Raw genomic sequence first — 16221 nt, 5'->3', positions numbered from 1 at the left:
TGAGGACCTTGCATCAGGATGCCTGGCTCACCTGCGCACTTCTTTCCGTCACTGCTCAGCTGATAGCCCACCTGGCACTCGCACTGGAAAGAGCCTTCGGTGTTGATGCACCTCCCACCGGAGCCGCACGCTGCTTCGGCCTGGCACTCGTTAACGTCTGTGAAGGAGACAGAGACAATTAAGGGCAGATTAGGACTGGCCAGTATTGCCCATGTGCTGGGAGAAGGGGATTGGCCTTTCAAATGCCGGAAATGAAGGTATAATGCATCTGAAAGGCATTTTACATGGGACCTGGGGGCAAAACCGTTATTTTCATAGACCTGGTAGCATGAAAGTTAGATGTTGCAGGGGCAGGGAGAGTGAATATCAGGTGCCCATGAGCCCAGTAGCTCACAGACAGATGCCCATGTACAGGACAATGGCATAACAGGTGAGAACTTGTTATCCGCAAACATGCAGTACTAAAGGCAGGTGCCCAAAGGCCTGGGGCTGTAGTTTGAACGTCCACAGACCTGTGGGTGAGGGTTGGTGTTAGGTAGATCACAAGGGCGTTTGAGGACCTGATTGCATCCGGCGAGATCTACCAAGCCGTGATTAACATGATTTTTTCTGCATTATGTGTAGACCATATACCAATTAACCATGAGGCAGGCACAATGTGGAAACATACCTGGAGTGAGGCAGTCATTACACAGAGCTAGAAAGGAAATGGGGACAAAGTACCCAGACACCCAAACAGGGAGGCCTATGTGGCTTTAGGCCTGAAGGAAAGATTTGTGGCTGTCTATGAATTTGTCGGGAAAACAAGAGTTGACCGTCTTTGGCACGGGAGAAGTAGGTTATAAACCTATGGTTGTGAGATAGCGGTGAAGTGGTTGAGAGTTGGTCATGCATGCATGTCAGGCAGACGCATGAATGACTATGGATTTGGGAATGGGCTGGGGGATGAGTACAGGCTACGCATGCATTGAGAAAGGGGTGAAGTTGAGGACTGGCAACCCATTAATTACATGTGAGAGTATGGCTGCAGTCTGGCTACCATTGGCAATGTAGAAGAGGGCTGGATGACAATGGACATGGTGTGGGGAGGTGATTACGGTTAGACACTTAAAGGGAGTAGAGAGGGCCACATTAAATATTTCTTAGTACATCACATTCCGATAACTATTATCTGGACAGGAAGTCTCTTTATTTGTTTATTGGAACGAGAACAGCCATTGCTGGTCAGGATTTTAAAAGATAGATTTAAATTCTAGTAGTTGTTCCTTGTATTAAAGCTGAATATTTACTTGACAACCAAGTGCAATGTATTAATATGTCCAACAGTGGCTCAGAAAAGTATGGGAATTGGTAGCTCTAGAGTGGGCCCCATACGCAATGAATAACAATTTGCAGAAGTTCAGGTCAGAATGGGGGCAAACACTGGCTTTCCTAAAATGAGACTTCAGAGCCCAAAGGTGCCCTCAAAGACTGAAACTCCTGGACCTGGAATAGCAGCACCCCAGGGGGACAACCAAATCGAAAACAGAGACTTTAAGCTGCCATAGGGGCGGAGGGCAATGGGGGTGGGTGGCAAGGGGCAGAGGGAGGGAATGTTTAACTTGTTGTAAAACCAATAAAGAGAATGTTAAAAGAAATATATAACTATTTCAGCCATCTGTTACAGAGACAAACATATGCATTCAATTGTGTGTTTACATACATATTCAAATACATTTACACAAACGTCTTACTAATTACAATATTCAGTGGAAGTATACAACATTTAACACTATCACTCCTTTCCTCGTCAAACTCCTGGAAAACCTGGCCATCTCCCAGCTTACTCTACACAGTGCATCTTTTGGTAGTCTCCATGACCATCAGTCTGGCTTCAGGGCAGCCAGAGGCATGGGAACTGCTCTCCTGAATGCCTGCGAGGATCTGTTCTCTAATCTTGATTCCAGCTCTCTCTCTCTCTCTCTCCTTATCCTCCTTGACTTTTCCTCTGCTTTTGATATGGTCAATCATGCCACCCTGATCAATCCACTCCTTGAGAACCTGGGAATCAAGGCTCAGGCCCTGGCATGGCTGACCTCCTTCCTCCGGGAATGCCCCTTCCAGGTCCAACTTGGGTTCTTTCTCTCCACCACCTCTCTCTCCACATGTGGTGTCCCCAGGGCTCTATCATCTCACCCTGGCTCTTCAATGTCTATCTGGGTCCTTTGGCCCATCTACTCTCCACCTTCTCTTCTAACTTTCAGTGTTATGCGGATGACCCTCAGCTCTCTTTCAGGCTTCCCTCAGACTCCTTTCTTTCCTTGCTCATTTCTGATTGTCTATCCGCGATTCAGGATTGATGTGCCTCCAATGATCGCTGCCTTAATGCCAGTAAAACAGAGATACTTCTCATTGGGACCCTGGTTCCCTCTTTCCCTCTCCCACTTTGGCCACCCTCCCTGGCCCTCTTCCCTCGCCGACCTGTGAGGCAAAAAACCTTGGTGTCATCTTCGACTTCACTTTCTCCTTCTCTCCTCACATCATGGACCTTCCCAAGAAGGTCCACTTCCAGCTGCACCTACTCAGAGGTATTCTACCTTTTCTCACCTTCCCCAAGCAGCTCACTGTCTCCAGTGGCCTGGTTCTCTCCAGGCTGGACTACTGCAACAGCCTCTTTCTCAATCTTCCTAACTATACTCTTCGACCCCTGCAACTAATCCATAACAGGACTGTGAGACTTATCCTTGCCCTCAAGCCGAGGGACTGCATCTCTCCTGCTGTGAAATCACTCCACTGGCCCCTGGTGGTGGCAAGGATCAAGTATCAAGAACCTCTGCACCATCCACAATGATTTCTGGGCCTAGAGCCCCCACTGTATCCAACTCTCTCTGCCTAAATACCTTTTGTCCAGAGCCCTTGTCTCAGCTACCTCTACCTATTTGATGGTCAGACGCTTCTCCAAGCAGAGAGGTGGTGGTAGCTCTCTCTTCTCTGTAGGTGGCTCCCTCTGGAACGGCATCCCTGCCCATCTCAAACTTGTGCCAGACCACCAGAAGTTCCGGAAGTGGCTGAAGACCCTCCTTTTATCCTCTGCCTTCTATCTCTTGCTTCCTTGCTAACCCACCTGTCTGTGGTGCCGACTGGTGCCTGGTACCCTCAGAGTCTCACTGGGTACCAAGCTCCTGCATGCCCAGTCTTGCTTGCACTGCCTCCTGGTCAACTGTGCACTTAGGGGCTGTAACTGTAACCCTTACAGCCCCCCTCCTCCTTGCGCTTACCCAGAGCCGCGCAGCCTTGGCTGCACTTACTCAGAGCCATGCTGCCCTGATCGCACTTCCCCCCCTTTGTTTCCCCTGCACTTCCCCCTCTCCCATCCTCCTGATCTTCTCGTTGTCACACTTGCAGAATTCCATTGTCACAAGACCCAGTAGGATCATTTGTCTTGTCTCCCCACTATCTCTCCTCCCTTGTCTTGTGTTGCCTAGAAACACTTTGTGTCAGGTGCTTTATAAATACCATATCATTTTCATATCATACAATGGATCTCCTTCTGAGTTTGGTGGTGCAGTAAATAAGTAGTGGTCACAGAATTACTTAGACTTTTACCAGACTGTCAAATTACACCTTTTTAGGTAAAGGAAAGGAAATAGCCCCTGTACTTGGCAGGTGGTATTCCCACCACTTCACGTTCAAAATCTGGGGGGATTACTGTGGCGGAATTACTGCTCACAGCAATTCCTCCAAAATCCACATGGAGTCTTAAGGACTCCAAATATGGTGACTAACTCTCCCATTACCCCTATTGTACTCTGGCAGGGTCCTGACAAACTAGAAATGCGGCTCAGGATCTCTCCATCAAGCTGGGGCAGATTGCATGAGTGGCAGGACGCTCATGCGGTTAAGTGCGGGTAAGTTCATAAACGAATGACTGATGATCGCTGAGGCAAAAGCAGTCTGTTAAGGCGTGTGTGGCAGCCCCGCTAGGCGGGCATGCTATGGAAAGAGTAGGCCTCACTCTTTAAAGAAGTCAAGGGACACAAGACATGTGCTTGCACCAAACTTTAATTTCTAACTGGGGACCTTTTCCATCCCCTTCGTCACTTTCTCTAAGTAGAGGCCTAACAGGGCTCCACTCACACAACAAGGTCAGAGGTTACACAACATGTCAGCAGGTGCTTTTATCTTTCAGTCCTAATGCCTAGAACGCACCAGCATCTATTTAAGAGTAGGAAGTTATATGGACACCCCACGTTTTATATTTAAAGGAAATATGATGAAATTCCCAGGACATATAAGTGCCCTACTCCAACACAGTACAGTTTCCAACCCAAATGGGGCCTGCCATCCATTACTGTATTAGCTGTGTAGTACCTGCCCAGCTTGTCACTACACTGATGCAGCTGAAAGCATTTGCTTGAACAAAAGAAGCACTGGCATAGCCAACAGTTTTGCCTTTTGTTTAGGCATGGAATAGACAATTGTTTTAATCATCTGACTACCTGGGCATAGGATAGCAGTGCCTGGCAAATGCTTATCTAATAATTATTTACAAGCCAAAACTGTTTGCCAATGCTTGTTCTCATCAGGACTTCAGTGCAAGGAACAGATATAAATCAAGTGGCTGAAGGCACATTGAGTCAAGACGTTGTTATTACAACATTAGTACATTTACGTCTGCTAATAAGCCCTTAACTCTCAGCAGATGGCCAAGAAACAGTAACACCTAGGTTTGGTGTCACTATTATAATGGCTAGCTCAGGGAGATTCTAGGAGGGTGTGTTTTGGGAAGGGAGGGAGAGGTTGTGGCTGGAAACGGCCACGGGGATTAGCATGCCATGGACAGTGAATGGGTGGGTAAATAACCAAACATCATCCCCATGCTGTGTGTCCCTCCTCACATGTGCAATGATAAACCTGGAGAACCTCTCCAGGGACTGTTTGCTGACCACTAGGTCTATCTCATGTTAAAGAATATATTTTTCTGTGACATGTTTAAAAAAACATAATATGTATTATGAGTTGATGATTCAGTAATGTATTATGTTAAAAATTGCATAGCAAGGAAACAGATTAATGTCAGTGAAAGCCAATGCATTGCGGACAGTGTCCATCGTCGGGGCTGACTCTGTACCACCTTGCACTGAAACCCTGAATCATCAAATTGACATCCAAAAGAAGAGATTGTAACCTGTGCCACTAGGGTTCCAGAACTAGTGAAATCCTTTGATCGGGATCCGTTGGGTGTTATAATCAACACCACCAAGCAAAGCTGTAAAGCGTGCACCGGTTAGATGTGATTATAAAAAATGTAATTATAGAGAAGGCTTTAATAACGAAAATGTTATAACCAAAATCGTATTGATTTTGATATTTCATTTCAATCGCACTCGTACACAAGTGTTTTCGAGCGGGACAAGGCAAAGGAGGGGAACAAAACAATGATCTTACTAGGCCCAGTGACATTGAGAACGCGCAAGTGCATGGGAGAGGGGGAGGGGGAAAGTGCATGGAAGGGAGAGAAGTGGAAAGTGCTGAGAAACAGGTAAATAATAATAAATACATAATAATAAAGGCAACAAAGTAGTGCAGCCAGCAAGTGGCAAGTGCTGGGTTTAAGGCAGATGACAGGGTAGGTCTGATAAGTGCAGGAAGAAAAAGGGGGGGGGACTGTATGGGTACAGATACAGATACAGACCCCAGTGCAAGGGGTGGCCCGCAGGCAGTGTGGGAGGGTGGCAGGGTGAGCAGGTACCTGGGCCCGGAGGACAGAGGCTGGTCGGGTGCACAGCGCCAAGAGAGAACAGATCAGCAGAGGAGAGGGGAAGCAAAGGCAGAAGCAAAGAGGAATAGCATAAAGAATTATTTCTGTACTTTTTATGTTTATTTTGGGTGTTCCCTCCAAACCCCCATTTTCCTATGTTTTTAAACCCACCCCAACCCCCACCCCACCCGTTTCAACTGGGAGTAAGGTACGGTGACAGTGTGCTATAGTTCATAGCCATTTGGGCCTACTGTCCATTTGGAATTTTTGGGGGTCCCCGCCTGCCCACATTTTGCTCAGGGGGGGCCCAGGCTAAAAGAGTTTGAAGACCACTGAGTTAGAGGCAGGAGTTTGGCGACTGGGAAGTTCACCCGGCATTACAGCGATCCATGCATGCATCCCTTGTACCTATGCAGCGTCTGTTTTGGAGTCTGTATCCGGGTCTGCATGGACGGCACTGGAAGGACCCTGCTGTGTTCAGGCATTCCTGACCTGCACAGGTCCCAGGGTTTTCACACTCGTTGATATCTGCAAAATAAACAGATTGCATAAGATTCATGGGCAAAACATGCAGACTTAGTGATGACCTTCCATGCAAATGGAAGCTGCTTTTTGAGGTTTCAAGTGCCCACGATCCATATTACCAATCCCGAAAGCATACGGCAGTATCTGGCTCTTATCTTATAAACATTTGCCCCAATCTATTGCTTTATTTCTACTCATTACCCAACATAGGGGTTTAGTCATCCACCTCTGGTAGAGGCAGATTCTCAATCCTAGTTCATTAACCTTATTAAGTTCATCCTCTACATATGATCAAAAGCATGAACTTAAATTGAAGATCATAGCAGCACATCTCCACTGCTATTTATTACACCCTGTGGTAAATACTCTTAAGGACAGATGAAAGCTATGTAACCTATTCAGCACAGCCAACATCCTTGCATAACCCCCACTACAAGGCACCAGCAATCACTGTCCTGAGAGCACGTAGGCAGCCCATCCGTAGCCCCTTTCAGGGCAATGGATGTCAAATCACAGAGAGCCTTAATGGATCTGCACAAGGTGGCATTGTGGCATGAGGATTTATGATTACCCATGCCAATCTCTCTCTCTCTCTCTCTCTCTCTCTCTCTCTCTCTCTCTCTCTCTCTCTCTCTCTCTCTCTCTCTCTCTCTCTCTATCTTACTTCCAACACATAAGTTGAATTATTCAGCAATAAAGTAAAACCAACTTGACTAGGCCCAAGCTGGATTTAGACCACATTGGGGAAGTAAATCAGTCTTGTCTTCTATCCTGATTGACCCGGGGCTGGAAACAGGCATTGGTAGTGCTGGGAAACTGATACTCCTTCAATTGTTGGTGACCTCTGGAGCAATCACATACTCAATCCCATCTTCTGCACTGCAAGTGGTCCAAAGTCAAGGTTTATCCTTACAATGGATTAATGGCGTTTTACGAAACAGCCACCAGATCATCTCCACCCTATCATGCATGGATTTTGGGGCTAGCTTTGTATAACCTTGCTTGCCAATGACAATACAGTACCCCTACAATCCTGTCCAGAAGTTTACCTATTGTTTAAGAAGAAATGGTGGATGGATTAAACATGCTCTATAAAACCAAATAAATAAATAGACATACAAAGGAAAATGGACCCTGCACAGACTGAGACCTTGGTTGCTGGAGCTCTACCTGGCCCCTGGCTTTGTACTCTATGGCTCAAGACCTCTGAGTCTGCACTTAACCTGTGATGGCCCTCAGGAGCCTGAGGATTCTCTTCATGGCAGACCTTGGAGTGACTTCAGAAATGCAAGGGACTTCTTTAAAGTTTAATCCCTAAAGCGCATTTTTCAATTTTTGTTGTTTCACTTCTCTTCCACTTGAACTACGCAAACACCTGTGCCTATATCAGATGTGCAGCCTGCAGAGTCTGCAAAGTGTGGCAAGCAGTTCCTAGTTGATGGAGCATTGTGAGAATATACAACTCCTGACTGAAACTGCACTGCTCACCTGGCTACCCTCTGATCCCAGGCCCAGATACCCTCCCCCACCAGCTTCAACCCCTGCACTTTACACTCGATATCTGCACTTACCCCTGCACTTGCCACAAGCTGGACACACTTTTACCTACTATTTTTATTTATTTTACTGTTGATCCTATGTATTGCACTGCCCCCAACCCCCCTGTGCACATTCCCTTTCCTCCTCCTCTGCTCTTGCACGATCTCAATGTCACCTGTCCTAGTAAGATCGTTGTCTCTGTCTTTCCTCTGTTCCCCCTCCCTTGCCTCATTACGCTTTGAAACACTTGTGTATAGGTGCATTATAAATGCCATAGCATATCATATCATATCATATCATATCATATCATATCATATCATGGGAGGAGGACACAGGAGTATGTCTACTAGGTCGGCCGAAACTAAGGCTGCAATGGCAATGCCGCTGCTCTTGAGCAAAGCCCTTCTGGATGGAAAGCCACACACGAGTGCCCACACATTGAGCAATCAGAAACCTAGGGTCGCTCATGAGTGCACGCATCCTACAGAACTCACGGGAGTTGGGCTGCAAGCAGGTAGAAAAGGCAGGTGGTGAGGTGTGTGGTGGGATTGAAGTCAGCAGGGAGGAGGACGCAACTGCTAAGGCATAACTAGAGGTCGCCCCTCGGATGCTGTGAAGACGTGCAGAGGATCCATCTTCTTTGCTGAGGGTGCAATTTGAAAAGGTGCTGGCTGACAAGTTCACGTGGATTCTCCCTAAAAAGAAAAATCACACCAAGGAGCAGCATACACAGAACCAGCATTCAGCCATTTTCTCTAATGCTGGGTTCAGCGTTATTCTCCTTTTGTTCGATGTCAAACGTTGCTGAACTAGTGCCTCCGTCGGAGGTCTCTTCGCTGGCTGCTCTGCCTTTTTTCCCCAAGGTTTTATTTTCTCGTCAGATTTTCCTGTTAAAGCGTTAAGAACCTTAGATACTTTCTTGAGCCACAAGAGTGGAATTTAATTGCCATGTTTGTTTCCCATTCTTTCCTCTTTGGTCTTACAGCGTTAATAACAACGTTGAATAATTGAACTCCTGTGGAGCATCCTCTACCAATTCAACAGAAGGGCTTTGAGGACCCAGCATTAATAACTAACGATAATTACCCTGGAACCAACAACATCAGACTTCTTTAATTTTGATTACAAAGAGCCGATCATTCTTGCAATTCTAAGCTCACTTCCCGTATCTGCTCTTCAATTATCGAGTGAATCTGTGGCATTACAATATCCTCCTCCAAAAACCGCCCCTCCCTAGATTACCTTGGCCCTTCCATCGAGTTAGACTGTGATTTTCATTGCTGCGATATAGCCTTCAATCAAGGCAACTTTGTACAGTACAAGCTCTACTCAGCAATCTTTGCATTCAAAGACGCCTAGAACTTCACCAGGGTGATGAACGTTGACGCCGGGATGCAGGTACGTTGAGAATAGAGAAGGTGACGGGGAATCTGAGTCCGGCGAAGAGGACAATTCACTAATCGTATATAGTACAGGAGAAACTGAAAGAGGCACCTGTCGCATCGACTATCATAGGTACTCAATGTTCTGTTGCCTTCTTTAACTATGTTTCAAAACTCTGCAGCAAGGCTCCTCTTCGCACTCTCCCCAAGAGAACACATCTCCCCAACACTCAGGATGCTCCACTGGCATGTGCTTTACCTACCTCTCAATTCACAAGAAAGGCCCAGAATTCCTCCAAAACAAGCTCACTCACTACTGCCCTACAAGAATCCTCAGATCAGGCTGTGCACACCTGCTGGTAGTCCCCCCATTAACATCTCCAGATAAGGAGGTGCCTGTTTCTCTGTCCTCTCATCCACTTCTGGAACACTTCCCCGTCGCGCTCTGCCTCATAGAGGATCTCCTGGTCTGCAGGAAAGCCCTAAAAAATGGCTGTTCCCCGTGACTAACTGATCCCCCGCCTCCCCGTGTCCGCTCCCCACCTCTCGCACACACATTTCATCATGCATTCTCCTCTAAACACTCTCGGCACCTGCCCGTCTGTCAGCTACTATCCTCTTCTTTCCTTTCAACCGCTTTGCTCTGCCACCCACCCTTCTTTGTGGGACACCGAGCACACATGGAGGACTCATCTAGTCACTCCAGCAATTTACATCTGGAACGAATCCTGACAGTGGGCAGGGTATTGCACTCATATGGGCTTGGAGGGTGGGCAATGCATCGCACATAAAAGGCACCTTGGGAAAATCACACTGATGATGCCGTAGGAGGACAATCAGGCATCTCGTATCCTCCGCGCATGGTTGCCACTGCCCGTACCTCTAAAGCACAGGAGGGTGGGCCAGGCCGCTGCATGTAATAATGAAATGGGGACCTTGTTTTCATACTGGAAGGAACTAGGGATGTCAATCTCTCACATTAAGAACCGCAGAGAGTGAGTTTTATGCATTCATCTAGCACTTAGATCACCTGTGAAACGTAGCACTGCTCCTTGTACATAGATGGAACCCAGGAAGTAGACACTGTCCTCTGTACAGCTAACCCATTTCTCCACTCGCACAGCACGTCTTCGCAATTTAGCAAAAGGCACAGACTCACTCCACACACCCTGCACTCACATATAACACAAACACTATTGCACATCACCTCTGCCATAAGCATGAAGCTACTTTTAGTGACAACGATTAGAACTGTAGCTTCTCACATAACTCTCTATGGGCCTCATTACATGGTAGGCGGTAAGGGTTTACCGGTACCGGTAAGGGCACCGGTGCCGGTAAACCCTTACCGCCTTACTACGAGGTCCCTTTGCGGGACCCGACCTTAACGGCTGGTTTTACCAGCCGTTAAGGAACGGGCCCGCAAAGGGACCTTGGTGCTTATTACGGTACCGCAATTTGCGGTACCGTAATTACCTCCTTCCCCATTCCCATTGAGCCCTATGGGGGCAAAAATGGGAATGGGGAAGTGCCTTGGTGAATGGGGAATTACCGCCCCCGTTCACCTTGGAGTATGGCGGTAATTCCGCCATCCACCAAGGTGGACACAGTAAAATACCGGCGGCAACCATGGCGCTAATAGCGCCATGGTTACCGCCTACCCTGTAATGAGGCCCTATATCCTTAAACACAATCGCCCTTTTGATTCATAGTATACCTGTGCTGCGCCCATACACACTCAATTTAGACATGGGTGACTAGCAGGGCCTGTCCAATATCTAATATTGTAGTGCGCACACCTATAGGTAAAATAGTTCTCTTAGTGAACTGAAGCACAGGTGCATGTCTATTTAGGGTGCTGGTGAAATAAATGGAGCTCTGGTACTGTAACGTGCTCTACAATCAACAACCAAAACATTGTCCTTAAATGGGGGACACTACCGTCCCTGCACACAGTGTAAACAGAAAGGGAATTATCAGTATTTTCTACGCTAATATTGTTTCATTAATGCACAAGCTGTGTTTAAATCTTACACGTATTCTTAATGCCATTTACCTGGCAGACTTGCTATATGTCTTGTATTCTTTCATTAGTAAATGATCAGCATCCGGCATAAATGTCCCCGCATAAATGTTGCCATGCAAGAATGGCGCCATTTACTTGCGGCAAAATTATCATATGGAACCTGTGGGGGACAAGCCTGCAACCCTCACATTGTTTTAAATGGAGCGAGGGACACCCCCGGAACCACTGCTCCCATTTGCCCCGCATACTGTCACCATAAATAATTGTGCCTATGCTGTTTCCGGTTGACTATATGTGTAGCGACATTATTTATGGGGACAATATTACCCAACAGCAACAACATATGGTGAGATTATTGTGGTGAGCGCATTTTCTCTCAGTCTTTTCAACAGACACAAAGGGCCTCACTCTGACTGTGCTGGTCTGGTATCAACAGTGCCAGAAAGCCTACTGGCACTGCTGTTACTGGACCTGCACAGTACGCGCTGCAGGCAGGGGCTGTCCTGCCCGCCAAGGTCAGACCTGGTGGGCGGAACGGCACCCGCCCACAGAGTTTCACGGAAGCACCAGCACCGTTATTAACAGTGCCGGTGCTTCGGTGGTCCGCATTCCCATTGAGTCCTATGGGACTCAAATTGGAATGGGGATTTACAATTACCGGCGCCTGACTTCCTGGAACGCAGGGGTTTTAATCCCTCAGTGTTACCGGCAAGCCAGGTGCCGGTAAATCTTGCAAATCTGGCAGCAACCCGCTAGTAGAACCAGCAGGGTTACCGCCGGTAGAACCGGCAGTGTTACCGCTGGACTTGTAATTAAGCCCAAAGTCTTTTTGGAATCCGAAGAACAGGAAATCCATAGGGTGGTGTTGAGAAATATCTTCAAATATGGGGTATGGAAAGAGTCGTTGGTAATTACCCAGGCGGTCACTGCTGTCATTGTGGCTCTACCACAGCCACTAAAACTGTTACTATCAACCATAGAGATTGGAAGCTCAGGGACCACACAACGTGTAATTCTAAAAATGTGGTCTATGCTGTCATGTGTCCATGCAACAAGACATACATAGGGAAAACATCTAGACCCATTAAACTAAGGATCACGGAACATAAATCCAGAATAAGGACTCTCAACTTTTCGTCACCCCTAGTTGCGCATTTTTTCTAATGCAAACATGGGTGTGAGGATTTACGCTGGTGGTGCATTGAACGGGTCACGGGATCAGATCATTATGCTATTGCCACTAAACTATCTATACGGGAACAATGGTGGATATATAATACACAGAGCCAAATCGTGGGCTTGAATGCTCAAGAAGAATGGCATATGCTATTCAACTAACAGCCCTTCTAACTTTTGGCCATTAAGGAATTATTTCCATTACCCGTTCCTCCTGTTCTTTTCCATCCGGCAGCGACTTGTTAGACAGATATACATACACATACCTTATCTGAGATGCGAGACCCTTGTTCCTCGTTGTTCCATCTCCTGCAAACAGAACATGCTTTCTTTGTCTGGCGCATTTATTCTATTACTGTTTCTTTTTATCATGTAGTTTTCTTTGTCCACCTTTCTTTTAACATTGTTAAGTACCTTTTCTTCTTTACCTTGTTCATTTCTTTCACGCGCCGCAAGTGCGCTTTCCGTTCTAGTTTATTTTTCCAGCTGACTCTCCAAACACGTGACGTTAGTTCAGACACGTTCTTGGCTCTGGACTGAACATTACGCTCCTCTCAGCCACGCCCTCCGGCTGACTTAAATGGAGCTGCATTTCCACGGCGAACGTTCGGTTGCATCCAACCATTTTTGCCTTTCAGCCCGGCTCCAGACGGGCGACTCAGGTAAGCTGCTTGAACCTTAACATGCTGCCCTTGGGCTCTCTATGCACAGCTAGAGAGTCCGGGCTCTATTGGGGAACATACAAGACTCTCCCGTGCGGGTTGTTTAAGCGCATCCTGCCTACATTTAATTGCGAGCCGACACAAGCCGCCCTTGTGGGCTGATTCGCGCTGCTCCTGAGTCACTGTTGTTGTTGTCTCTCTAAACTTAAGAACTTTAATTAGTGAGCTGCAGGACGCCACTCACTTGTAGGCAGTTTGTTTGTCCAATCTGGACACCGCACTTATACATTGCATTTTTATTTCATTTTTACCAGATTACAGTCTGGACTTATTGACATATTTTGGACACAATCTCTTGGAAACTTGGAACCTCGATCCAACCACAGGCCACAGTTTAAACCAAGGACAGCCTTTCTGTGCTGCCTTCGGTAAACCTGGATATGTTCCACCTTATCCAGTTTCCAGGTGAGCCTCATTGGCTTCATTGACTTCGATTAGGCACTTTGCTTAGGTTTAGTACACTAAACATCTTTTCGTGTGTTTCTTGTTGTGGACTGTTTAATTTTAATTTTAATTGTTTGCCTTTCTTTCTTTCTTTTTATCACCGTGTGGAACTAGTGTCTTTCTTTGTTTATTTATTTTTTGCTTCAGTTTGAATGGTTTTTTATTAAGTGTATTCTTGACTTCGTTTCTGGTGCTCCCTTATTCTTTCACTAATGTATTTTTTGAATTCAGAAAACCTCAATGACCCTTCTGTGGCCATTTATTTACCTCTTAGCTCTCTATTTTTTGTAAAATTATCATTTCTAGATTTTAGATCTAATGCATTTGTGATCTATTGTTGGCATGGCCGGACTGTGATTTCCTGGACTTTCTAAACAGGCCTCCTGAGCCTTTTCCCCTCCTTTGGTTGAGATTACGGTAATTCAATTTTCTCCCCCTTAGTCACTTGACATGGCTGACTCTATGAATGTGGGAGTGGTTCCCCTGGTTTAACCCTCGGATCACCTTATTTTATGTGTACAGACCATTTGTATTGCTTACATGCTTGTTTTTTTCCCTTCCCCTCTTTTTATTTCAGGTAGAATCATTATTTATGTGACACTACCTTTAGCTCCAAGGCTGTTTTTATCATTCACCAATTTATGTATTCGTCATCCTAAACAAATCACAGACGAATCTTCAAGAATACGTCTATGGGAATTCCACGTCCTGATGAAGATGGACATCATCTGTAATCCAGTTAGATGTTTCTTCCATCGAAACTACTCTTTCCTGGTGTCATGCTTATTACATTGTGTTTATGTACTTATGTGAATTTTTGGGGTGCCACCTTAGTAGTTGATGTATAGCATCCTATGTCAGATTTGTTAGTGCATGGCTTTAGAATTGTGAGGCTTTGCAGTGCTAATACACCATTGGACTGCCCTATTTGGGATCAATGTATTGTTCCTCTTTTTCAGTTGCCTATGTGATAGGTTGATTTAATCAACTAATCAATGTATTAAATGAATCAAATTGTTATATTCATCAGTGTCCAGATGACCTGGCTCCTCTCGCCGGAGAGATCATTTTTTTCCCCGATGGAGAAGGTGGCCTTGGCAACGGAATAGTTACTTGAGGGATTACTGTCATTTTTCCCCTGAATTGTTTATTGGCATTGAATTGTTTGTTGCCTCCCTCTGTGGCCAGCACTTTTTAACACACATTGCACTTTATATTTTTGTATGTCTATTCCTGTGTGTATTTCCAACTATTTAATATCTTCTTAAATTAAATTTGACTAAAATAATAAAAATGAATTATTTTTTTAAAAAGGTTTTTCTGTGGTCTGTATGGGGTGATCAGCGGAGTTGAATTTGGGTTACTACCTTCATGTTCTTGTTGGAACCATGTTTTCTTAAGTGAACTTAGTTTCATATCAATATTTCATTGACCTTGTTCAATATTGTGAGAAATATCTTCATCACACAGATAGACCCACTTCGAGAGTCAGCCAGATAAATAGCAGTTAGAATCTGTGTTAGATTTAAACACAGCCTGTGCACTAAAGAAACAATATTGATGTAGAGAATACTGATAATTCCTTTTCTATTTACACTGCAGATAGTTGAAGCAGATGGAAGAATTTAATAACTGAACTTGGTCCTGATGAAGGGATACCCTGAAACACACCGAGCTCTTTTTATTTATTGTGTTGAAATTGATTTTGATGAATTAAAAGTAGTCACAAAGGCAACATACTGTTTCAGAAAATTCCATCATATGTATATTGAGGTGACCACTTAAATTGTAAACACATTTTGACTGTTCATTGATCAGTAGATACGGTGTGCAGGGGACGGGCGTGTCCACCACTTAAGGACTATGTTTTGGTGGTTGGCTAGCAGGGCTTGCCCACCCTTGCATAATTTTAATGGCTAAAATGCACACACGCATAATAGCAACTCCCAAATTCTTCTAAATATTGGACTCCAGTCCCTCTGAGGGCATTCAACCAAAAACACGGTGGTACCATAATTATGGTGAAAGGCGACATAACCTGCATGCCTGGATATAAGTCAACAACATGGCATTTAGGGAGCAGTGGTTGGCGGGTGGGCCAAAGCACAGACAGAGGTGGGTGGATGGGAAAAAGACATCGGGCCTCACTACAAATTTGGCACCACAGGAAATAAGTGGTGGTAATTATATTACCACCACTTTTCCCTCAACGCCAAATTATAATTTTTGGCAGATTTACCAGTGACGGAATTACCAAAGGGTAGATCCGCCTATTCTCTGAGGAAAAGTGGCAGATTCACGTCCCAGCTTATTTTTAGGCTGTTTATAAGTTTCATCTGGGACGTCCAGATGAGCCTTATTCATATGACCTTAAGAGTGATGATGGGAAATTGGGGGGATGGCCGGGGCTCATTGAAAAGATGTTTCCCTCTTTATTCAAATGATCGGGAACATTTAAAGGATGTAAAATAACATTACACATTTAACGCCTGCTTTCCTTCATTATTGAGGGGTAGCATGCAATGTGCAAAAACAACTTCGATTACATATTATTAAACTAGTCAGTGGTCCAACACCCTGGGTTTCACCAATTGTTCCAGTACTGATAAAACATTGGGATGTAAATGTGCACCTGTATAGATATGCACCTGCCAAACACTGTGATTC

At 45.5% G+C, this 16221-nt stretch overlaps 1 protein-coding gene across 4 annotated transcripts in view; it reads right to left on the bottom strand.

Moving 5' to 3' along the window:
- The window catches only part of LTBP4 (latent transforming growth factor beta binding protein 4), a 1283510-nt gene that overhangs the window by 136244 nt on the left and 1131045 nt on the right, over window positions 1-16221 (bottom strand). For all 4 annotated transcript variants that reach the window (XM_069644515.1, XM_069644518.1, XM_069644516.1 and 1 more), the window contains 2 exons: window positions 6149-6268; window positions 32-157 (listed from right to left, as the gene is read on the bottom strand). In XM_069644515.1, coding sequence (XP_069500616.1) covers window positions 32-157; window positions 6149-6268 — 246 coding nt within the window. The remainder of the gene's footprint in view (window positions 1-31; window positions 158-6148; window positions 6269-16221) is intronic.

This window comes from Ambystoma mexicanum, chromosome 2p, assembly GCF_040938575.1.
Source record: "Ambystoma mexicanum isolate Mex_15411 chromosome 2p, UKY_AmexF1_1, whole genome shotgun sequence".
In the NCBI taxonomy this organism is placed as follows: Eukaryota; Metazoa; Chordata; class Amphibia; order Caudata; family Ambystomatidae; genus Ambystoma; species Ambystoma mexicanum.
Note: the sequence above shows the minus strand (reverse complement) of the source record. Positions and strands in the feature narration are given on the sequence as shown.